At 42.0% G+C, this 24455-nt stretch overlaps 1 protein-coding gene across 1 annotated transcript; it reads right to left on the bottom strand.

Annotated features, from left to right (window-relative positions):
- Positions 1-7611: 7611 nt before the first annotated feature.
- BCL2L14 (BCL2 like 14) lies at positions 7612-13307 on the bottom strand (the record flags this gene model as incomplete). Its single annotated transcript, XM_079541209.1, has 5 exons — positions 7612-7653; positions 8353-8625; positions 9240-9307; positions 10221-10385; positions 12875-13307. 5 exons carry the CDS (start codon positions 13305-13307, stop codon positions 7612-7614), a joined length of 981 nt encoding a protein of 326 aa, XP_079397335.1.
- Positions 13308-24455: the final 11148 nt, after the last annotated feature.

The raw sequence follows: 24455 nt of genomic DNA on the forward strand, positions 1-24455 counted from the left end.
CTAGAAAGGGAGACCCTGAGGCCAGAAGATAATTAGCTGACTTGTTCTTGATGTAAGAGGCTTAATAAGGTCTGTACCAAGTCCTCCAAAAGGAATGGCAGGCTGATGTGCATACTGTGAACAGCACATTTATTGACATATTTGCTTTCAGCTTGCTCTGGAGTATCTGAAGATAAAACAAAATGACACTTCCCTGCCTTTCTCTTTTGGAAACCATTACTAGTAGTGGGGGAAACAGGATATTTAATGATAGTAATTACTTCATTTTTCACATTTCCCTGTTCCTTATTCCCATATGGGAGACCATGATCTCATGTCCACACGGATGTATCTTCACGTGTCTACTGCTGTGTCCAAGAGAAAGCAGTCTTCACCCAGAATTACCAGTAACTTGCTTTTCATGCTGGTTATTTGCTTTTCACTGGGTGCAAGAACATTGCTCAGGGTGAGATGCTGAGCACCACTGATCTCCAGAGTAAATGAAGAGGATAAGCGCTTTGCTTGGAAACATTTGAGAGAGCAAAGAGTAGATGGACATGCTAGCCCTCCCCCATCCAAATATAATACAGTTTGTGAATCCTAAAACCTTTTTCAAAAGCTAAGAGTAAATAACCAACTTAGTCTTCAAAGTGATTGTGAGTCAGTCCCCTTCAAAGCATTTGCATGGATTTCTTGAAGTTTCTTTCCAGGGTGTATTCCAAACGTTTTTGTGGGAACAATAAATTCTTCCTGTGTCACATTTAATTTTGGTCCATCAGACTGGCTCTCATTTTGGTTTTTCTTCTGGCACTAAAGGCTAATTTGCCTCATTTAACTGAATGCAGAAATGGCATCCAACGTGACAGCCACTACCCACTTAATAATGGGATATTGTCTTTCCCAACTCGCACTCGCTTTAATTAAAAGCAGAGGGCTGACCCCAGCACTGAACTCTGCACTATCCCTCACTAATACTTTTACACATCGCTTCCCACTAAGGCTCAGCAGAGCACATGTGACGCCTTGGATGATCAACTCTGTTTGATTGCTTGAGATTGCAGCAAGAGCTGGCATCACCTCATTTGCTGCAGCAGCCTGGCCAGTGACAAGGGGACAGATGCTGGTGATAACTCTGCAGGCTCAGAACTGGAGCAGATTTGGTCTGGGAAACATGTCCATCAGCACTCAGATTTCATGAGGGTTGGAATCAGGTGCTGAAACTTTCAGTCTTTCATGACTGTTGTTAACTCATGTCTTTTTGTGGCTAAATCTGAGATGCTGACATGAATGCTTGGCCTGCTCAGGACCTCTCTTGATCAGCAAGCTTCATGAGTTGCCTTGTGAGCTGGTAGAGCACAGCAACAGCCACCCTGGACAAATTCTGTCCCATATTTCCGTAACAAATACCTCAAAACTGAAGGGGTTAATCTTTCAGAGTTCTTCAGGGGGAGGTAGAGGAGCTAACTCAGGACTTTGTTAAATCTGGGATTGGCAACAAAAAGCACAGAATTTGGCTCTTGTTAATGGCCTCCTTCATCTTTGTCAGAAGAGGTCTATCACAAGCCCACCCCCACTTTTTCTCCAATGCATAAAATGATGATAATGCCTGAAGTAATTCTTACATCCTGTATGCAACACAAAATATTTCTGATGGTTAGTGCTAGAGAGCAGTTCTTGCTTCATTTTCCTCCTACCATGACATCTTAGTCACCTGCTTACAAGCACAGCTGCACTGTGATGCTTCTTATTACCATAAGAAGCATCCTTTCCTGTATCCTTGTATGGTCCAGCCCCTGCCTCCAGGTCAAGGGCCTCGACCCACCAGAAAGTTTTCATTTCAGGACAAGCACCCACACTAAATACTTAGTCACACCTGGCACCACCTAAGACTCTTTTCAGCCTTGTTCAGCATGGAAAGTCTCACTCTTATCCACCTTTCTGCCACTATATACAGAGCGCTTAGTCTGAGTGGCTGAAAACCTTTCGGTATGCCTCTTCTCTCGCCTGTTTAGAAAACAGGACCAACCTAGCAGATCATAGAATTAGAGAATCATTAAGGTTGGAAAAGACTTCTAAGATCATCCAAGCCCAATTGTCAACACATCACCACCATGCACACTAAACTGTGTCCCTAAGTGATACATACACCCTATGAGGAGCAACTGAGTGACTTGGGGCTGTTTAGTCTGGAGAAAAGGAGACTGAGAGGAGACCTCTCCGCTCCCTACAAATACCAGAAAGGTGATTGCAGTGAGAGTGAGGTTGGTGTCTTCTCACTGGTGACAGGTGACAGGATGAGGGGAAATGGCCTCAAGTTGCACCAGGGAAGGCTTAGGTTGGATATCAGGAAAAACTTCTTTACAGAAAGGGTGGTTAAGCACAGGAATAGGCTCCCCAGGAAGGCGGTTGTGTCACCATCCCTGGATGTGTTTAAAAACCATTTGGATGTGGTGCTCAAGAACATGATTTAGTAGTGCATTGTTAGAGTTAGGGTAGTATGGTTAGGTTGTGGTCAGACTTAATGATCTCATGTTCATCAAGGTCTTTTCCAATCTGAGAAATTCTATGATTTTATGATTTACACGTTCCTTGAACACCTCCAGGGATGGTGACTCCATCACTTCCTTGGGCATCCTATTCCAATACCTCACTACTCTTCGTGAGAAGAAATTTTTCCTAACACTGTTGTGCCAGGTGAGGTTCCTAGCATGAACCTCCTCTGGTATAACTTTGGGCCATTACCTCTTGTCCTATCACTGTTACCTGGGAAAAGAGGCTGATATCCACCCAACCACAACCTCCTTTCATGTAGCTGTGGAGAGCTACAAACCCTCTCCTGAGCCTCCTCATCTCCAGATTAAACAATCCCAGTTCCCTCAGCCTCTCCTTGGAAGACTTATGCCCCAGACCCCTCACCAGCTTCACCATCCTTCTCTGGACACACTCCAGAGCCTCAATGCCTTTTTTGTAGTGAGGAGCCCAAAGCTGAACACAGTATTTAAATTGTGGTCCCACCAGGGCTGAGTACAGAGGGAAAATAACCTCCCTGCTCCTGCTGGCAACACTGTTTCTGATGCCATTGCTATTCTTGGCCACCTGGGCTCATATTCAGATGGCTGCCAGCTAAGACAGGGAGCTTATAAGCATGAAGGAAATCAACTTTTTTTGAAGCTAACAATTGGCCTTAGCCCACTAGATACCTCTGGAGGGCCTTCCTACTCTCAGGCAGATCGACACTTCCTCCCAACTTGGCGTCATCTGCAAACTTGCTGTGGGTGCACTCAATTCCCTTGTCCAGCTTATCAATAAAGATAACAACAGAACAGCCCCAGTACTGACCCCTGAGGAGCATCACTCCTCTGGATACACCATTTCCAGCTTTGCAGCAGGGAGAGTATAAAGGACAAAAAAACACATTTCACACCCACAGTGGTCAGATCAGCTAACTGTCATGCAAGCAGATGCAGGTTCAGATAGCTAGCACAGAGTGTAATTAAATTTTTCCACTGCAGTGCTATGTATAATGTGTATTTAAAGTAGAAACTGCAGGAGCAGACAGAAATCTCCATTTGTAATTGTTAGCTTCCAGAAACCTAGATTCAATCTCTCTCCAGCATGTCCCAGTGATGAACTGGGCTGGATTTGCATTAGCATGTTGACTTTGCCTGGGAAGCATCTGTGCCTCCTGCTAGAACAGAGATAAGAGCCAGGTTTTGCATGCTTCTACCAAAGGTGACCCTGGGATAGGAAGATGAAAAGAAGGCTATCTTGAAAGTCAACACAGAGATCATATTAGCCAGCAATGATGCTGACTCCAGCAAGAAATCTTTTTGCAACTCATCATTTCCATCACCCTAGGCAGGAAAATGCATTGTTTGTGCATTTGCCCAGCAAAAATGCTTTTTGCTTTGGCTGAAGCAGAAATGCAGTGGAGCAAGTCATGGCACACAGGAGAAAAGTTCTGTTGGCCGATGAGGATGAGCTGCAGTAGTTCCAACCCAAGGACATATCCTAATCCACCCCACGACCTGCTGCTCTAGGTATTCTGCAACTTCTCCACAATTTCTGTCTCTCTTTCAGAGTACCACCCCTGACAAGCTCATAACAGACAATGAACAAGCAGGCTTTAATGTTTTCTGCTCAGTTCTCGCCTTTCACTCACACTTCAGTGCCTCAGCAGTGAACTTCTCACCCTGAACTTCTTCCAGGTTTTCAGACTTTGCAGCGGACGAATCTTAGACTGTAAATCCACATTTCAGACAGTGCTATCTCTTGGGCTATTCCCCTCATCATTCCACTGCAATTCACTTTCTGTCAACTACTGAAATGCATGTGTTCACTCTTCTCCTGTGGGAAGGAGAAAAAGGAGGAGACAGTTCTGAAAGGATGGAGGCCATGTGATACAGCAAGAAGAATTAATACTTCACCAGCCTGTTCCACAGGAAAACTACAGCTCTACCAGCCAAGAGCCAAAAGAAATCCCTCCTCTGATGGCTGGAGCAAAGGTAAGCAGTGGAGCAGCGGAATGTTTGGTTTGGGGCAAGAACTCCAGACTGTGTTCTGCCATTTCTACCTCCTGCTTCTTACTCACTGGACCAAGGGTGCTGCAGCCATGAGCCTGGGCACAGCCCATTTGTGAGTGTCTACACACATGGGCAGTGGGATCCTCTTTTCTGATGCTTTAACACCAGGAACAGCACTGGGGGCAGATTCCATTTACAGTTAGAGCTCTGGCCCATGGAGGGTGAGTTAGGTTGGAACAGCAGCTCCTGGGCTGCCCCGGGGGACCGGCTCAATTTTACACAGCCTAGAAGGCAACTGCAGGATGAGATAAATTGTGGCACTGCCTACAGGGTGCTCAGTAAAATAAGTTCATTTTAAGATTGAGTTAGCTGATAGAACAAAGAGCTTAGATATGTACTAATATATATATGTGTATATATATACATATATAATTGCAGGGGGGTTGGAACTTGATGATCTTGCTGGAAGACCCCTTCCAACCCAAGCCATTCTATGATTCCTTAATAGAAGTCCCAAACAACAATCTGTTTTAATAGTAGACCACTCTATCTTCAAAGTAACACCCCAGATTGTCACCACAGGGTCCTACAGCAATAAAGGGAGAAGTATTTCTTGTGAGACATTCAAGTAAAATGAAGGCATGGACAGGCACTGTCCTTCACAACATTCCCTCTACTCCCATACACATCCCAGACTCATACATTTGTCTGCCACTGGCTTAGTCATCACAGATTAAAAAAGAAAACAAGGCAAGACTGGTTGAGCCAGTAGTAGAATTTTGCTAATTAATACCAGCCAGGAGCAGGGACAACAGCTTGGTGCTCAGCCTTGCTGACTGCTCCCACAATAAACCAAAACCATCATTCCAGCAAGAAGGTTACCACAGATCTCTGCCATAAAAAGAGTAGGTTGCTCTTAAAATCTAACTGACGTGGATGATAAATGTAAGACTGTCTAAATAAGAAACAGCTCACTAGGCTGATTATCTGTGCTGGCCCCTACTGCTACTGAAAAAGTCCCTCTGAACTACCCAGAGCAAAATAAAAACCAGCTGAGCATCTTTTCTTAGATGGCTAGTATTCACATTCACATCCAAAATTGTCTATCTTGCTGTCTTGCTATCTTGGCTTCGTTCTTGTCATGAAACTGGCCCTGAGGTACCAGATTGGGAAGGAAAGTCAAGTGTGTGTTCAGAGCTCTTAAACCTTCAGCTTAAAAATCACACTCACAAATGCAAAACTTTCACCTTCCTAAACATCAGACCGCTCTTCAAGACGAAATATAAATAGAGACTTCCACAGGCTAGCTCTCAACAAATGGCATGTGCCAGAAGACCAAGTCTGGTCTGCCTGTAATTAAAGTGGAATCACTTCTAGTTCTTCAGTGCCAACATCTAGTTAACAAGCTTGCTTTTGCAGCCAATCAAATTTATAATAAATAAAACAGCAGCCTCTAGTGTGAGGAAGGGCATAACACCACACAACACTTTTCATTGGAAAAAGGCGTCAGACAAAGGGAAGGATGTTTTTCTCCTTAGAAAAAATAACATATTGAGCTTCTGGTTAAATGCTTGTATCTCTCCCCAAATTATGCTGTCCCCCCTCCCCCCCCCACGTCAGCCCCCATTTTGGGATATCTGAAGTGATCAGAAAGACTGAATGTTCTTAACAACTAAGAGAATCCTGGATTTGCAGTCTAGAGATGTAACAAGTGTTTCCCAAGTCGTTCGAAGCAGGGAAACAAAGCTCACTCCATCATCTGTTCTCGGCCTTGTTTCACACATACATGTTCAAACAGCAGCAGCTTGCTACACATAAGTTGAAAATTTAAGGTTTATTAGAAAAATATTTCATCTTTTATGGTATTGCATATTTTACACCCCCAGTTAAAATGCTTTCTATCACTTTCATTCAAATTCATAATTTGTTAGTAAGTTCCTCATGCAATTTCAACTGTTAACATACTTGTACAGTCAGAATGAGTACCTGTAATAGAAGGGCATCTTACTGAGGGGCAGAGAGTATTTTCAGGAAAAAACAACTCTGTACTGGAAAATCACGGAAGCAACACCATGATGGTACAGCTTCAGGAGTTGTTCCAAGTTCCCTCTCCATCCACCAAGGATTTTCAGGGGATGGAAGTCATGACTAAATATGTCACAAGTCAAGACTTAAAATAATGTATAGCTTAACTGGAATAAATCTCTGCTTTAAATGACAAGCTGTTATTCCTTCCTCTGCCACACCTACAGATTCAGGAACTCTAATGAGTTCGTTCATCTTCGATGCCTGAAAGTACACTTCTGTTTATGAGAAATTCCTGAGATTAAAGAGCATCGAGCTTTTCTATAATGAGAAATACACAATAGAATTGTTTTAAATTTCTTGGATAAAAAAATCTCTCACCATGTTTGTATTTTCCACTTCAGTAGAAAAAATAGCAATATAAAAGCCAACATCTATTGCATTATGCTCTGAAGAGGTTTAAAACAAAAGAACTCAAAACATCTTAAGGTAGATCAAGTCTATTATCTTGGGAGAATGTGGAAGGCACTGGAGCAAATAGCTTCCATTAGCTTTACTCAGTCCCTGTCAGAATTATAAGATGGCATGAATAGTTTGGAGAAACTAACCAGGGAAAGGGAGAGAGAGGCACCACTGACAGTAGCATGTAGGTACACCTACTAACAAGGTACACGGGACTGGTAACTGGTGGTACCACTATGAACCACACAAAACTGGCAGTGCACATCTTGACTGGTTGATGGTTTATTGACTCCAGTGGTTCCTGATTGCTTACCCTTCTTTTCCTCCCATTTGCATTTTAACATCCACCTCTAGGAGCAGTCGCAAGCAACTCTACGCAGAAATCTAACTGAAATCAATGTCCATGAGGCTGAGTGCTCCAGAGAAGTTGGAAGTGAATTCATATCCACTAGAAAGTACATCAATACCTACTTTGAGAAAGTGCTGTTGTACCCATCAGACTTAGAAATAGAACAGTCAAACATTCCACATGAAAAATAAAAATACATAGCCATTGGCATCAAATTCTGCATGTTCCTTAACTGTAGGCTCAGGTACCCTGAAGAATGAACTCAAGTCAGAATTATTCTACTTCTTCTTGATCCAGTGAACTCAAAGCTTTGTCCTATAATAGAGAAAGAAGACTTAAAAATTTTAAAAGCAATGATGACTGATCCTATTTTCTATTCTGCTAGGGTCAGTCCAGTAGAATTTCCTGACCTCACATGCTGTCTATTCCAATGGACATATGCTTTACAGGGGTTTATGAAGTACAAATCTACTAGGACCTCTTGCCTCTCAACAAGGTAGGTAAACAAGTTACAAAGGGCAGCAGCTCTGCACCACTGCTGACAAAAAGCACTTTGCACAGTGCTGTTGAAGACAAATAGATGTTCTTGTGTATGGAGAGGTGAACATAAAACATACCATAAGGGCAGACTGTATGAAGTTATGAACTGCTATGCTGCTCCCAGAACTTGATAACAGTAGACTTCAGGGAGAAGGTTAAGATTACGTCAAGCATGTGGTGAAGTTTCCTGATGTCTTTCCTAGACCTCAGGTTTTTGTGGTGGAGAGTCTGCCTGTGCCAGGAATAGTGTGTTACGCTGAGCAGCCCTCCGTGAATGTCTCCTATTAATTTTTGGATCTATGTAAATAAACAGCTTGCAGCATAGAAGATGTATTTTAGCAAGCAAATCCACAGCTTAAGTACACATTGTGTTCAAGAATAACTTTTAGGTTTGATTTGCATCTGGCCCATGCTAGTTCTGTGAAAGTATGTACTTCTAGATTATGCATGAGTCAAGGGAGGCAAAACTCTTACCCAGCCCCCACGATCACGAATCCAGGGACTGAAGTGCTCTTGGAGGTACTTTAATCCAAAGCCCATGACCAGGTTCATAGGATGGTTGTCCACAGCAGTAAGTCTGGTAGCAACTTCCAGTGCAAAGGCAACTTTGATGCATTGTAACTGGTCTTCTGTCTCGTTTGTGGAATCTGCTGAGACATTCTCCAGGAATGAATCAGTGAGCCTCTCGAAGAAGGCATAAGACAACATATCTTCAAAACGCTGATAGAAACTCCTGTCTTTTTTGAACTGAAAAATAAGAATAAAGGTTGAGCCGCTTCTGTTGTAATTGCTTTACATTCCCTACTTGGAAAGGAGAGCATCTCTCGATAATATATGCAATACAAGCTGATTGTGGTGTTGAATGCAGATGATACACAAACCTTGCATCTCACTGCAGAGCTATTCCTTCAGGAAATGTCTCTACATTTTTGTCTCAAAAAAACAAACAAACAAACAAAAAAAAAACAACCTTTCTCTATAGCAATTCCTAAAGCTGTAGGTTTTCTTTTCCTCCACTGAGAACAATATGTATGTCAAATTTAACTCAAGCACAAGAGGTTCTCAGAGTCAGTCCAGTGTCCAAAGTCTTGCAAAAGTGAATGAGATTGAGGCAGGTGAACCTTTGAAGTACACATCTTTTTTGTTGACTTCCTCCTACATTCCAACAGAGATCTGCACTAGTGTTCTAGTTTGAAGATTAAGATTTCAGAATAAATGGTGGTGGATTCAGAAAGCCTCAAATGGTGCAAAGAGAGGTTCAGGATAGAGACAGAGAGGAGGGCTACAAAACATTCACTCCTGGCAAATGTGTAATTTCTCTCTCCACTCTAGCCTGTGTAGCTCTTGAAAGCAGGACTTACCCTTTCTTCTAGCTGATCCCCTGATTTTCTTAACAGTGCAACTATTGTTTGTATTATCTTTTCTTCATCTGTTAAAGAAAAGAGATTGACATAAATATTGCTGTCTTCTAGTAGGATCCAGAGAGCAAAGCATGGCAAAGTCTTTATGTTACTTAATCATGAAGAGATGTTAATTTGTGGCAAATTCACGGAGTTGTATATCCAGGATCTATAATCTCAAAGTTCTAGTCTGCATGGAGTAGGCAATACTTTTTCTCTGCACGATGTTTTGCTCCAGTTAAGAACCTTGGAAGGAGCCTTAGTATCCTGCTGCCAGCCCTGTAAGCTTTGAGGTATGGCTGATAAGAGAAGAAAGCAGCAGATAGCAAAAGCTGAAGAATATGGACTTGAAATTAGTGGAGGAGATTCCTCTCCTGATTGCCAATTGCACTTTCTGCAACTTATTAAAACAAATGCTGGGTTTAACAAATTACAGAAAGTGTAAGCATGACAGGCTCCCTCTTGCAACCAGAAATCCTGAGGAAGCTTGCACTAACTGCAAACTTCTGCAGATGCCATGGAAGACAGACAGTTCAAACATTCAACAGATGTTGCTGGTCAATCTTGTTCTGTCGCTGAAGAGGGACTGACATCATTGTTCCAGAAGCAGGTCTTTGTCCTAAAAGCCCTAGCAAACTGTTTTGCTCCCAGTCCTGCCACTCCTAAGCACTGCTCTGACACCCTGTGTCACTTTGTTGTCATTCTCCTTTTGCATGTCACACCTGCATGGATTTTTAAGGATGTTGCTTTTAACTGTAGTAGCAAGTAGCAAAGGATATCCCTGAAATATGGGCAACAGGGCAGGAACCAGCAGAGCAAAATTCCCCCTTCACAGCATCTTACCACAGAACTTCTGAGTGCTTCACCATTCCTGAAGAAAGTGCCTTGCTCTGCAACACCAACCTGAGCTATTGCCTCTGAGAATGAAATTCCTCCCCTTACCATTTCCTTCACCCTCATTTTCGTCAGCAGTATCTCCACTATCTTGTTCCAGAGCCCGGGTATGCACCAGCATCTTGAATGCCACATTTGAAGGAGATGGCTGAGGCCTGCTAGTCACAAGCTTGGAGAGTTTGTCTACAATATGATTGACATCTGCTTTTTCACCTGGTTGGGAAGAAGGGTGGGAAATAAAGAAGGTAAGTAATCTTGGTCAGAAATATTTCAGAGATTTACTTGTTCATATGTTTGCTGAGGTGGAATACCAAGAGATACAGCTTCTACTGCTGGGGCTTTGTTGTTTCCTGAGATTGGCTGGTAATAATTTAGAGAGAAATGCATTTCCACCTTTCTCTAATATTTGAACAGCAACTAACTATACGTAGACCATATGGAAGAAAGGATGAGCATTGCCCACTAGCAGACATCCTTGCAACTCAGAAGCACAGCACATATTAAGAAACAGGACCGTGAATCACAGACCTTATTATGAGGGTGAAATTGCCCACAGTTGGTTCATCTACAGGCCCAGATTCAGGAAGGGTGATGTAGTTGAATGCTCTCTTCCTAGTTTCCCCACGTTAACTCTAAGCAAAAGAGAAGGCTTCCCTTCAGAGGTACCTCTAATGCAGAAACTTCTCCTGTCCTCAACACTGTTGTGTAAAGAACACACAAGTACTGCGAAAACTCAGCATCCAGGAGCCAGACTGGCTTCATCCACCCAGCAAGCTGACCTTGTTGGCCTTCCCTCTCACTGAAGGAACTTTGCCAGGCTTCCTGCCACAGCCCAGGGAACAACAGGCATTATTGTAAGACTTGCTTCACCTAGAAAGCACTTGTCTTCACAGTGAGCCTCGTGGAGCTGGGGATGCAAGTGCGAACTCTCTTTAGGGGCATCTCCAATGCAACTGGCAGACGGCAAAATAAAGCTCAACTGTGGTCTGACCCAAAACACTTCACAAATTCACAGGCAGAGTTTGTTGTGAGGTGCTAATGCAGCCAGTGAAAACTGCATTTCTAGGGTGGTGAATTAAGCCCCAGAATTTCCTTCCTCCCATTCACATACAGAGCCACTGAATTTCTAGGAAGATGAGTGGGCCACTTGTGACAGTGTATGATTATGTCTTCAGAAACCTAAGATTACTGGTTTTAGACAGAACATGCTGTCCTTGGGCAAGCTATCCCACAGAGCAAGTGTGTTTTGCAGCTGTCAGTAGTGCAAGTTATAAAAAATAATGTTTTAGGAATACGGTTAGCAATCTGCTCAAGGACAGTTCACATCTGGATCAAAGGCCAGACACCTGCTCCAGGGAGGTAAATGGGGAGCAGGGTGAGGTGCCACTGAGGTCTTGCTGCCACCTGCAGAGACCACGGTCATGAGTTGGGAGGACCATCAAAACTCCTGAGAGCTTTCCTTAGCGATGTTAAATGAAATGGAAATTAAAATTGACACAGCTGATTGTGATATTTGGATCCAGATGATGGAAGGTTATGGCTAGCAAAACGTATTGGGATGACACAGCTCCTCTTTATTGGGAGACGCTGTGGAGTTTGGAAGCAGGGAGAATTATGATCCTTTGGTGGGCAGGATCTGGTCCAAGTTAGTTAAACTGATCGAGAATGGAGTGTTAGGCTAGAGAAGTCAGCAGGTGATAAATTTTAGGAATATTTTTACATGCAGTGAAGTAAAGGAGAACTGCTGTGACACCAAGGTCAGTGAGCCATCAGGATCACACTGGGACCAGTCAGACAAACACCTGTATAAAATATGGCAATAGATCATATGCTGTATTTGGTGATTTAATGCAGATACTTCACCATCCTCTCTCAATCTTTCATGAAAAGTTAAGGTATGGGTCACTTTCCAGAGCAGGAATAAAAAACAAACAAACCAATTGCCTACAGTGCAGCACCTTGCATGGGGCCAGAGTACAAGATGCGCATGTGAACTGATCACGAATGTCGAATGCATAACTACCACCACTAACTCTCCTTCTAGTATATGGAAGGGCAGATCCAGACCTGATATGGAAAATGCCCTCCTCAAAACCCTATAACCTCCCCAACTCAGTCTCAGACAAGGCATTATTTTTAAACCCATCTCAGTCAGGATCTGAGAAGAGTCCTGTGGCAGTGATAACAACAAAAAGGTTTATCTAACTGTGGAAGACTTTGATGTTTCTGATACACAGTGGGATTACAAGAGGCAGCCCAGAGACATGGACTTCTCCCTAATTGAGGCTGGCTGCTTCTGACTGCTTGGCACCAGAGCTACAAGGAAAGCCTTGCACTTCAGACTATGTTGTGGAACATACATTCCATGGTAAAACTCTTTGAAAAGGCCTTCAAACAATCTCTCTTTCTTGATTTTAGCGTGGAGATTTGCAGTCTGTCCAGTGCTTCACATTTTCACAGGTATGAAAACAAAAATCCAAAGCTCATAACAAGCAGTTGCATAATATTTATCTTCATATGATGAAAAACCAAAAAAGCTGGTCAGAAGCATGAATCTCATGTGCAAGCACTAGTGATGATCTGTCCAGCAATCTGACTTTCTAAATGGAAACCAACAGCACATGATGAGCAATTCATAAATCATTTAACGTATTTAGCGAGTAAATGAAGGACAGACAGCAGAGGAAAGAACTAAGACATACTTTGCTCCTGAAAACTCCTTTTTTGAAGGCTCCCAGTGCAGGTGTCAGAAGTGGAGCAATCTTCCATTCCACTGTTGGGTGCACGTGTTTTTGTGGGACTTTGCTGCTCTGCTCTCCTGCAGAAAAAGGGCAGACAATATCTTGACAAGAATTTTTGTTTGGGTTGCTTTTTGCTTTTCTGTTTCTTTGCACCATGCTGCAATTCTGATACTTGGTGTGGCCCACTTTTATCCCTTTGATGTTGGATCTCCCCTTCACTCCTGATTAAGGATGATGTTTTCAGCACATTTGCCTCATTTTTCAGAAGTTTCTTATATCTGCTGGCTGGCAACCTCCGTTGGGCATAGGCCATGAGGATCCTGTATTCTATAGTGTCTTGCTCATTGTCTTCCAGCAATATTTCTTCCATACTGACATCATTTGGTGAAGACATCTCAGCTCCTGCAAGAACATACTCTTAGTGTTAATGGCTTAGGGAACAGCCTGTTTTTCATAAATACTACCCAATACTTGACATGACTAAGGAATATTTCACTAAATGCCTTAAAAACCCCAGTGATAGAAATACTGCATTTCCTGGAAATCACAGAATCACTGTTTTTTAGAAGAGAATTTGGTTACTAAGCAATACCTCAAATGGTTATCAAAGCAATAAAATAAATGTAGCAGGAGATACAGTACTCACTTTTAATTGCATTTTGTTTGTAATTTTTTCTTTCAGTAGTTATTCAGTCCAAGTGATATTTGCCCAACACCATTTTACCTTACTGAAAGGCAGCTTACGATACAAAATATTTGCCCCAAACCCTTGGAGTGTTCATACTTCAAAGAAAAGAAGTAGCTCATTTTAGTGGGTAAAGGGACTGAATCCTAACAGCAGTCATTTATTCTGGAGAGGCAGAATCATACAGTAGGAAGCATTAAGAAATTCAAGGAGCATTCAATAGTTGGGGTGCAGCACAGAAAAACAGGAGACATCATAATAGTACCTGATTTTCAAGTTGGAAAGAAAAATGTTTCATCAAAGCACTGCAAAGGAAAGGCCTGTACTGTGCTCAGATCATGCCACAAAGCAAGCATCTAACTAAATACAAGTTCTGCTGTCAGAGGAAGCGTTGACAAATTTGGGTCCTGATTGATTTAGGTGGAAAACAGTCAAAAACTGGCCCAAACATTAGGAAAAACTATGATGATATATTTCATATTCTCAGCTGTTCTTCCACTACAGGGGACCTGAGTCAACAATCTTACATGTTTGACTGTGTGCAATGACTGGGGTGATGGCATCATTTATTGCAACTTGTACTTGTCTAAACAAATATAACAATCAAAAAGCATGCATATGCATTTTTCCACCTTGCTGCATGCTCTGGCATTGTAACTTAACTAGCCACTGTCCTGCTCAGTGCAAAATATTATTTCATGTTTACTTTGCACTGGACTCCTTTGCCACTGAGGCTCTGAAGCTACAGCATCAAAAGGAAGAACAAGGAGTGTTCAGCTGTGATGCAGCCACCCCTCCAGCCACCCCAGTCACATGAAACTGCACTCTTATCCTGCTACTGGGGTTTCTGTTGTCTACAAACCAAAATAGGAAGCTTTGTTCCCACTGTCTTCTCCTGAACAAGTACCAAATTCATATGCCCTCAGGTGCAGAGGAACAAATGTAAGCTATTTTCTTCCTGCCTGGAATATCATTCAGCTATTTGCAACTTTGAATAAAACACTCTTGCTGATACACAACCAAATGGATGCTCAGATCCTAAGTGTGGAGTCACTCAGAAGTAACTGAATAAGTGAAGAAAAAAAAAAAAAAAAGATTTCCATGCCCCAGAAAATGATAGAAAGAAATAAATCTCAGTTGATTGATTGCCTCATTTAAAATACTACTTTTAATGTAAGATTCATTTTGTTAAAGTTTCAAATTTCTAACTTTGTAAGTAACTTTAATAAAATCATTTATGTCACTATGTGCCATTCTACCTACATCTGCGGAAAGCACCTGATGTAATCAAAACTTGGACATGCCACATACTTCCACCATGCTAAACTGTTTTGTGGTTGTTAATGAGACAAAAGAGAAAGAAAAAAAAAAAAAAGTAAGATTAGAAAAAGTCTTTCTTAAGAAATGTATGAGCACCAAAGATTAGATTATTAGCACCAACTCTAAGCCCCTGGCTTACGTGTACTCTTAGTTCAGCACTGTCCTTATCAGGAAATGGGAAGGGGATGAGGAAAGGGAAAGGAAAGGAGAAAGAGCCAAGGAGAAACCCTGGAAATATCACACTGTATGTCTGATGTGTCTGTTCCTCTTTGCACTGCTAAATGGAGCAGTGCAACTCACAATCTGCATCACTTTTTAGAGGCTATTATTCTCTCAAGAGAAAGATCTGTATCCAGATGCTGTGCTGAGATGCCACTAGTTTCCACAGTCACTTTAGAACAAAGCACCAAAGAAACGAGAATGGAAACTGTGTGACAGGTGTAGGGGGAGAGAAAGATGGGGAAAATTCCAACACTTCCATTAGTTGAGAAAGATGACTTGTTTGTCTTCCAGGGAACTTCTGTATTAATTCACTCAACAGGTGAGCCAAAGTGTGATTTCTCAGCTGTGTTCAAGTTAAGCTTCTGACTCACCACTCTCCCAAGCCTCCAGCAACCTGTTTCCAATACATGGCAACAGCCTCTCTGAAATTTTCTTCCTAGTGTTCCTTGTTCAGTTTTCTGCAAGCAGTGTGTTGCACTGCCTAGCTGTTGGGTGTGTAGAACTCTATATCTAAACTCAAGTGGCAAATTTTCTCACTGTTCCCTGACTGCACACCTGATTGAGAACAGGTGACACAGGTGACAGACATCTCTCTGCTGCCTATGAAGAGTATCCAGTCCTGGCCTGGTGGGGGCCCATCCTGCTTGAAAACTCTTGCTCGCAAATTCATTCCAAAAGCAGTCCTTGTTTGCTGAGCACAGAGGGAAGGGGGAGAAAGTGACAGTGGCCACTCTCTTCCGAGTTGCTGCCTCCAAATATTCAAGGAGTCAGCAAGAGCTTGATGCAAAGGAAACTAAAAGCAAACTGTTAGAAGAAACAAACCCAGCGGAGAAAAGGAAGTAGGAGCTTGAAACACAGGAAAAGCAGGGAGAACTGAAATGCTGCAAGACTGAAACAGGCTGCTTCTTCACTGTGTGCCAGGAGGGGATTACTGGTGGACGTAGCAGAGATCAGACACCTAAGACCAGAAACCAACAGAACTTAAAACAGAGCAGGCTTCCTCATCTCTATTGGGTATATAAAACTAAATAAAACTAAAAATAAAACTAAAAATAAACAGTAATATAAATATTACATAAGCTATAAACAAATTACTTTAAAAATAGAAGTTCTGTTCCCAAACATCAAAAAGAATGATCTGTAATAGCACAAAGTAATCAGCACAGTTGTATAACCTAGAATATCACTTGAACAGTATGTGTTAAGAACTGGCCTACCCAAACCAATCCTGAATGTGGCTGTACAGATAAAAATCAAATAAGGGTTCAAAGGTTGGTGTTCAAAGCAAGGCTAAATGCAGGAGGTATAATGTAATTACAACTTCCTGGTACATAACAGCAAAGGAGCACTTGCTCTTCAGACGCAGCTGTAGAGTTAAACCTGCTCCTTGCTCCTTACTCCTTCTCAGGCAGCCCCTGAGAAGTGAAACAAATCATTCTGATAAAAATGTAGTATAGCAGCTTCCATACTGAGACATTTTTTTCCTATCCAACTAGATCAGAAGAGCCTAAAAAGAGAACGAAGTGTAGTCTGTATATTATGTGCTCTATCGCTCACAAAGAGCAAGAAAAAGATATCACCACATGCTGTTTGGTGTTTGGACAGAACAAGTAGTAAACTTGTTTTGCAGCTCATTTTAAAGTGTGAAACCTTAATTGTTGGCTTGTATCTCTCTTTAGAATTACTTCTTACATACGTACTATAACCATATTTCCCTAATATCCCATCTGATACAAGCTGGGGACAGGATAAGCTTTTTGCAGAAAGAGCACTCAACTTGCATGAACACTCCCAGAAATAAGTTTCTACTCAGAAAGTTTTTTAATGCAATCATTGATCTTTTTTGGCAAGTGCTTGGAAGTCCAGCTGAACACAGAATCTGCATATTATTTCCTAGAATGATTAAAAGAAACTTGAAGGATCAGATGATGGAGGGTAACAGAGCAGTCTCATTCTGTCTACTTAAAAATACTCTGGTCTAAATTATTTATCTTTGGGAGCTTGCAGACCTCAGAGGAAGTAGTACTACTCCCTTCTGCTTCAGTATATTGTGAAGATTCAAAAGTAGGTGAAATAACCTTTTATTTGGAGGATGCCCACTTCTAGACCCATGTTTGGCAAAACTTTGTGAAGCCATGTCTTGGCTATGCCATTTCTTGACTTCTTTTACATTGTTTTTAGAAAATATCCTCAGGTATAAACCCAAACTACCACAGCAGCTAACTGTACAACCCCCTGGTCTTGCAGTCAACAGACAGTCCACCTGACTCCAAACTTGTGGCTGCCCCATTCGTGCTTCCCGAGCTCCTTCTTCCCTCCTGACTTTACTACCTTGCCTCTTGTGCTTCTTTCTCCAACACCAGCAGAGCAGAGCATCTGCAGACATGATCACCCAATACATCCTCTGTGGGAGGGTTCCTCTCACTGCATCGTGGGGGTTTTTCTACAAATGGCTGAGGAACCTTGAACTAGCAGAGGCGAAACACTATCAGTGCTGGCGCTGATGTTTGGTTTGGTTCTTATAGAGAAGCTCAGAACTGTCACAAGTCTCCATAGGCCACACATATGCGAGTAGTATACTTCTCTGAAAGCAGTATTTCATGCCTATTGACTCAGGCATTCTCATAAAACCCTAATTGGTTTGTTGTTTTCTGAGCAGGAGAGTCTATGCTGTTTTAAACTGTACAATTCCTGTGGAAAGCTAGTATTACACTTGAGGCCACATCTCTCCTCAAGTACTGCAGTGCAGTTTCCTCCAGAATGGAAAGCAATGAGACGCAATTTGAAAGATTATGTGCTCCTTATTAAATCTTAACTGAAGAGGAACCACGTAGTTAGTAAACGGTTACACCAGCATGAGGATAAACATCCCCAGTGGCAACAGATTCTTCATGAAGGCTGTTGTGCAAGAGATACAATGCATGCTATACAGAAGGGTCTACCCTGATACACATCTTTCAGAGAAGTTATATGCTGGTCTGTGCCAGCCCAGAGGTTTTTCTCTTACACAAAGACAAAAGGCTGCCCCACACTCAGACTTGAGAAGAGAATCCATACACCAACTGGCTACATAAATTCACTGAGGTACTCCTGAGTTTTAAATCCAGTTTTCCGCGGTTAAATGTGCTGCAGTTGGAAGAAGAGAACTTTGCTCTACTTGGCTGTGTATGTCAGGCACACCATCAAACATAGCAAGGCTTGTACAGAAGTTCCAAAAGTCCTAGGACAGTTCCCTCCTTTGCTTTTTGACATCATAGCTAAGCCTGACAGGGCATTACTTTGAATTAACCATGATAAATGTGGCAATTTAATCCATACACAAATAAGATTCAGTGAACCCCATTCTGGATTATGGACTATCAGGCATTATATATAAGAAACAAGGCTCAGAGAGGAAAAGGGTATTTATTACCTTCTGGATCCATTGCACCAGCAACACGGTGTGCCTGATGATCTAAGTTCTTTCTCCTTTTCTTCCAGTGACTACACTTCTTTCTTTGGTAGAACCAGCCTTTTAAGCACAGGAGTTACCTTCACAAAAAAAGAAAAAAAAAAAAAGAAAAAGAAAAAAGAAAAAAAGAAAAAGAAAGAAAAAAGAATTTAACTTCCTTCACTTCTTCTATTTAACATTTTCAGTCTCACATGGAAACACACGCGTAAAGCTTCACTACAGCACTTCCAGTGAAGAAGTGACCTTGCATTTCCTTATGAGAACAGTGTTCAAACATCTCACAGCTCATTTCATAGAAAGCAAGAAGGGTGGAGCCTTCCCTCGAGCATGTGACTGGTGCTGAGCAGCAAGTAAGGCAAGTGGGAAGGTCTACAACTGCTCTGGGCTGCTTGCCAAGTATTTTTTTTCCTTAAAAAAAAAAAAAAAGGAAGTATTTCTTTCTTTCTTTCTTTCTTTCTTTTTTTTTCACTTCATGGTAAAAGTTCAATGAAATTATCATTTTGATACTGATTTTTGTACGTGCGTGTGTTCTAAAATCAACCGTGCCTTTTCTTCTATAAATAACCACGAAGGATTCTTTTTTTTTTTTTTTATGTCGTTGAGTTGTTTTTTTTTTTTTCAAAATCTTGTTAAACATTAATCAGATGAAATAAATAAGATTATTGTAACAGTGCCATGGTTGACTCTCATGACTCTCAATATGCTTTTCACCATGTCAGTGGACTTTCATTTTCACAGTGATCTTGTAGATGAAGCTGCAGGCTGAGAGGGGCTGGGTATATGCAATTGAGCCTTGTCCTGCCACCCAAGGGGGTGAACTCTTTCATTTCTCAGTGGTGCTCAGAACCAAAGGCAAAGGACTCGAAATATCACACTTGGGGTCAGGGCAATCTCAGAATTGTGTGCAGATTAGGGGAAGAATTCAATGAAAGCAGTCCTACAGAGAAGAACTTAGGAGTTCTGGTGGATGAAAAGCCAGACATGAGCCAGCACTGCGCTCTTGCAGCCCGGAAAGCCGAAAGGTGCTTCAAAACAGGGGTGACCAGCAGGGAAAAGGAGGAGTCTGAGGTCTCCAGCACAAGAAGAATGCAGAACTTTTGGAGTGGGTCCAGAGGAGGGGCACAAAGATGATCAGAGAGCCAGACCACCTCTCTTATGAAGGACATCTGAGTTGAGCTGTGTTTGTTCAGCCTGGAAAAGAGAAAGCTTCAGGGAGACCTGATGACAGCCTTGCAGTACTTGAAGGGAGCTTATGAACAGGAGGGAGAATGATGCAGGATGATATCAACAGGGCAAGGAGAACGGCTTTAAAGTTAAACGGGGAGATTTAGATACTGGAAGGAAATTCTTCACTCATACTGTGGTGAGGTGCTGAAACAGGCTGTGCAGAGAAGTTGTGGATGCCCCATCCCTGGAGGTGTTCAAGGCCAGGTTGGATGGGGCCTGAGGCATATCTAGTGGATATCAGCCCCACCCATGACTGGGCATTTGGAAGGAAATGGGTTTTATGGTCCCTTTCAACCAAAGCCATTCTATCATTCTATGAAATTGAAGTACAGGAGGTTCCCTCTGAACACCATGAAGAACTTCTGTGCTGCGTGGAGCGCTGGTACAGATTTCCCAGAGAGGCTGTGGGGTCCCCTCCTTGGAGATCTTCAGAAGCTGCCTGCTCTGGGTGGCCCCACCTGTGAAGAGGTTGGAGCAGGTGGACCCAGAGGATCCTGCCAGCCTCAGTCATGTTGTAGTTTTGTGATTTACCCATGGAGGAGAAAGAACTGTAGCAGTCACAGACTGTCAGGATGCTGATGAGGAAGACTCGCCACTTGAGGGACGTGAGTATTGTAAGGAACACCTCTGTCTGCTGGCTTTTTTCCAAAGTGATGAATGTGCTCATTGAAAGAGAAATATAAATGGAGCCAAATTTTGCATTTCTTGGGAATACTGGCTTGGAGTTTGCTTCGACTTTACTGGCTTATAGAAGCCTTTTGTTCTTGTTCGCTGAAGCTTCCCCTTTTATTTCCTGCTTTACCAGGGCCAGTTGACCTCAGAGCAGTAACAGCAGATATACAGCCTGTGTGTTATGGATTATTAACGATCTGTCATTTGCGGACAGCAAAAACTTCAGTCTTTTTTTTTTTTTTAAGCATTTGTTGTACCCCAATGCAAAATATACATTCTTCACTAAGACAAGGGGGAAAAAAACCCCCAGCATTTGAGGCCCAGAAAAGGGAAGAGCAGCCTGCTGGAAACAAGGAAAAGAGCTAAGCAGCTATCACTTTTAAAGAGACATTTTGTGTTTTATAGCACCAGATGAAGAGTGAGAGGACTGAGAACAAAGTAATGTTTTTATGCACTCCTTTCCTACAGAGTTTGTAGTTCTGTGGCATATCATGAAAGACAGAAAAAAAACCTGCCCATTTCTCCACTTGGCAGTTTTGTCAACCTTGCAACCAGAGCTGGATGTATGCCAATGGGTAATAACTTTTGGCAAAGCCAGACTTTGTGGTGTTGAGTAGCACCACTACACATGGAGCCATGACTTTGTCTGAGACAGTTACTCAGGCAGCTCACTGCTCCCATCAGTTTCTGCAGTTTCCCACCTCAATCTCCAAACATCCCCACACCCTGAGCAGTTGCTATTCTGGTGACAATTTCAAGGTGCTGTGCAGTCGACATACCTGGACCACCAAATCCCCTGGGGTATTTAAGAAAGAACGTGAGTTAGCCCACATTTTATATTGACATCCCTGGCTGCAATCAGGAAAAGCAGTAGCTCGTTTTCTGCCTTGGCAGAAGTTTCAGGTTTCTAAAACCTCTGGGTGGAGGGACCTAACCGTTTATTATAAAGCAACAATAGGGAGAGGGATGTCTCTAATGTTACAGCCAGCCTGGGCAGACGTGAGTGCACAGAAAGGCTCAGGCTAAGCAGGGCTGCTCTTTTCACTCTTGTGGTGGATTTCTCAAACAAACAGAACCAGAAACAGTCCCAGAGGAGGCAAGATGAATGTAAAAGGAAAACTCTTGTAGATACAATGTAATATCTTTTTAATGCACTTTATTTTTTTGCTTCATTGTGCTTCTCTGTTTTCCTCCCACGGCTTTTCCTGCTGAGGAAAATTTATTTTAATAGCCTTTCCTGAAAGAGAAGTGCAAACATTGTGAATAATGGTAGTATTATTCCCTGTTATATAGGAGCTTCACATGTGGTTTCTCTTTCAGTTCTCAGTCCCTTCATGTTATTTCTTGAATTATGACTCAAACCAGGTTCTCTGTTTTGCTTGTGTTACCAATCTTATGGGTTTTAATTTCCTAGAGTCACCTTATAGCTTCTTCTCTGGTTTCTAATGTTTTCTTTTGCCTACTATCTTCTGTGATTTCTCCACCTCTTTTTAAATTTCTCATTCACCTTTATATAACTCAGCCAAGCACCTGATATTGATTCACGCAGTTCTCTAAAAGAGATCATTCTGTTAATTTCTTTTAACTTTCTTTTTTTCTTTATTATTTTTTCTTTTCATGTCTCACCTTGGGCAATTTAAATTAGTTATAAGATAGTTCCAGTTCTGTTTCTTAGGCTAACTCCCAGCCTAAGATCTGTGACACCCCAACCTTTGCTTTCCACAGCCTGTATAAGAACACTTAAAAATAAAACCACTGTTCCCACTGCCTCTCAGAGTGGTGACTGATCTGTACTGTATGTGTTAGGCCAAAAGCAAAAGAAGCCCCTATCAAGTAGGAGGAGCTTATGATCTCTAGTGGCAGAAACTACTTGTTTCCAGAAGAGAAAAATAAATCAAAGAGGAAAAAAAATGCTTTGAGAGATGGAAAGCAGCAGAGAAATGGCAGCAGGCAGCGACCTCCGGTGGGCGCAGGGCCTTCAAGGCAGATTCTGACCGGTGCTGCCTCTAATTTAGACTAGATCCATTTTTGAAATTATATTATTATTTTAATTTAAGTCAATATTTCCAGTCAGAGAAAAATACTGGATCAGAATATAAAGTATTGCAAAGCGATCTGAGCTGCCTTGATTTGCACAGCTACTACAGGGTGGGCAAAGCCTGGTTGGATCACACAGATGGCAGATACGTAAGTCTCAGTAATTAAAAGATGAAGAATTTATGATTTGGTGTTAAATTAGGATAATAATTCCCAAAGGAATAGATGGAATAAAATTTCTGGCTTCCTGAGGAAACTGTATGGTTTCTAAATTTTGGGATATCCATTTCGTGCAACCCTTTGGGGATTACTACCATGTTTTTTGACATTAACAATAAACTGCTTTTTCCACTTAAAGCCATCTGTGTGAATAAGGGTCTTCTCCTCAGAGACAGAGATGCTGGGTTTTCAATCTTACTACTTCTCTGGCATTTGCTAGTCCATTAGTTGTAACGCTTAGCACTTCTGTAGTGCTGTAGATCTCTCAGACTCTGTGCCACCATGAGGGCCCTTAATTCTGTAAATGGGTATAAGCAGGTGGATTGCTGGTCTTGTGCAGAGCCCTGCAGAAACTAGCAGGGCCTCCTAATAATACATAGGTCTGAGGTACTTCCCAACAACAGTGATGCCCTCTGCATTTCTACCATCAGGAAGTTCCAAGGTGGAAAGATTATATCAGCTGCAACACTGGAGCCTCTGGTGGCAAAAGAGGGAGGGAGAAAGAAAGTGCCTGCACTTTCTGTAACCTGGTTCACTGCTCTTTAGAGTTGGATCTAATGCTCTTTTTGAGAATTATTTAATGGCACTATCCACCCTGATACAGGCACGGAATACATGCAGTGATGTAGTACCTCACTCCCCATACAAGTTGGTATGGGTTTCCCATTGGCGTTATTCCGGTTTTGCTGAATATCTGAAAATACACTTGAAGGGAGATGTAGGATTGAAATGAAGCTTCTATTTCCCTCAAAACCAAATAGCTGCGTTTTATCTCTTTGGATTAACTTGTATTTTCAGTTATGCTGATATTTAGCTGCCTCGCCTGGCATTTCCTCACTTCACAGGAGCTTTGGTTTAGGTCCTATTTTGTGCCCCCGTTTTGGTTCTCCAGAAAACAGCCTCCCTCAAAGGCAGCCATCACCTCTCTGGCTGGGGCGGTCAGGGGCTGTGTGGGATTATGTGGGGTTACGTTGGGCAGTGCAAAGCAGTGCAAAAAAAAACAGTTCAGTGAAATATTTTTTCTTTGACTCTAAATATTTTATGTCTTCAGATTTCCATTCCAAGCTGGTAGGACACAAGGTAATAAAACAGCCGATGTCCCTGCAGCACAGAAGCTGTGATTTTCACTTGTCCCAATTCCCATTCTATGCCCAAAGGTGCTTTGCTTCTTTTTTTGGTACAACAGTAATTGCACTTCATCTTCAAGGCAAAGAGGGATACAGACTCTGGAGATTGGGTTTTTTGTTTGTTTGGTTTTGTTTTGTTTTGGAAACGGTGCAGTGTATTTACATTCATAAAAGCTGAAGAGGCAAAGTTTTTCAGAAATAACTTTCAGTTTACAGTGCCCAAGAAGCTGAAAACAGGAATCAGGATCCTAATTAATTGTTAGGAGAAGATTTTCTAATTGACTTAATTAGTAGCATATCAGGTGTAAGCCAATTCTGTGCTGGAATCTCAAACCTCTTGATAGACATGGTGAGAACTATTTGAATTTCAAAGTGACTTTCAAGCTATTTTAAACAAATTTCTGTGTCTATATATAATGAGAATACTATATTTTCACTTTCTTTATAACTTTGACAGCTCTTAGGATTTCCAAGTGCCACTGTTTCTCAGTGGGTTTTACAGTTTTGTTGGATTTTTGTTTTGCTGTTTAAGATATGGTAACAAAACAAATGTGCATCAAGTTCTGCTTACTGAATAGAGAT

Source organism: Tetrao urogallus (genome assembly GCF_951394365.1).
Source record: "Tetrao urogallus genome assembly, chromosome: 1".
Taxonomy (NCBI): Eukaryota; Metazoa; Chordata; class Aves; order Galliformes; family Phasianidae; genus Tetrao; species Tetrao urogallus.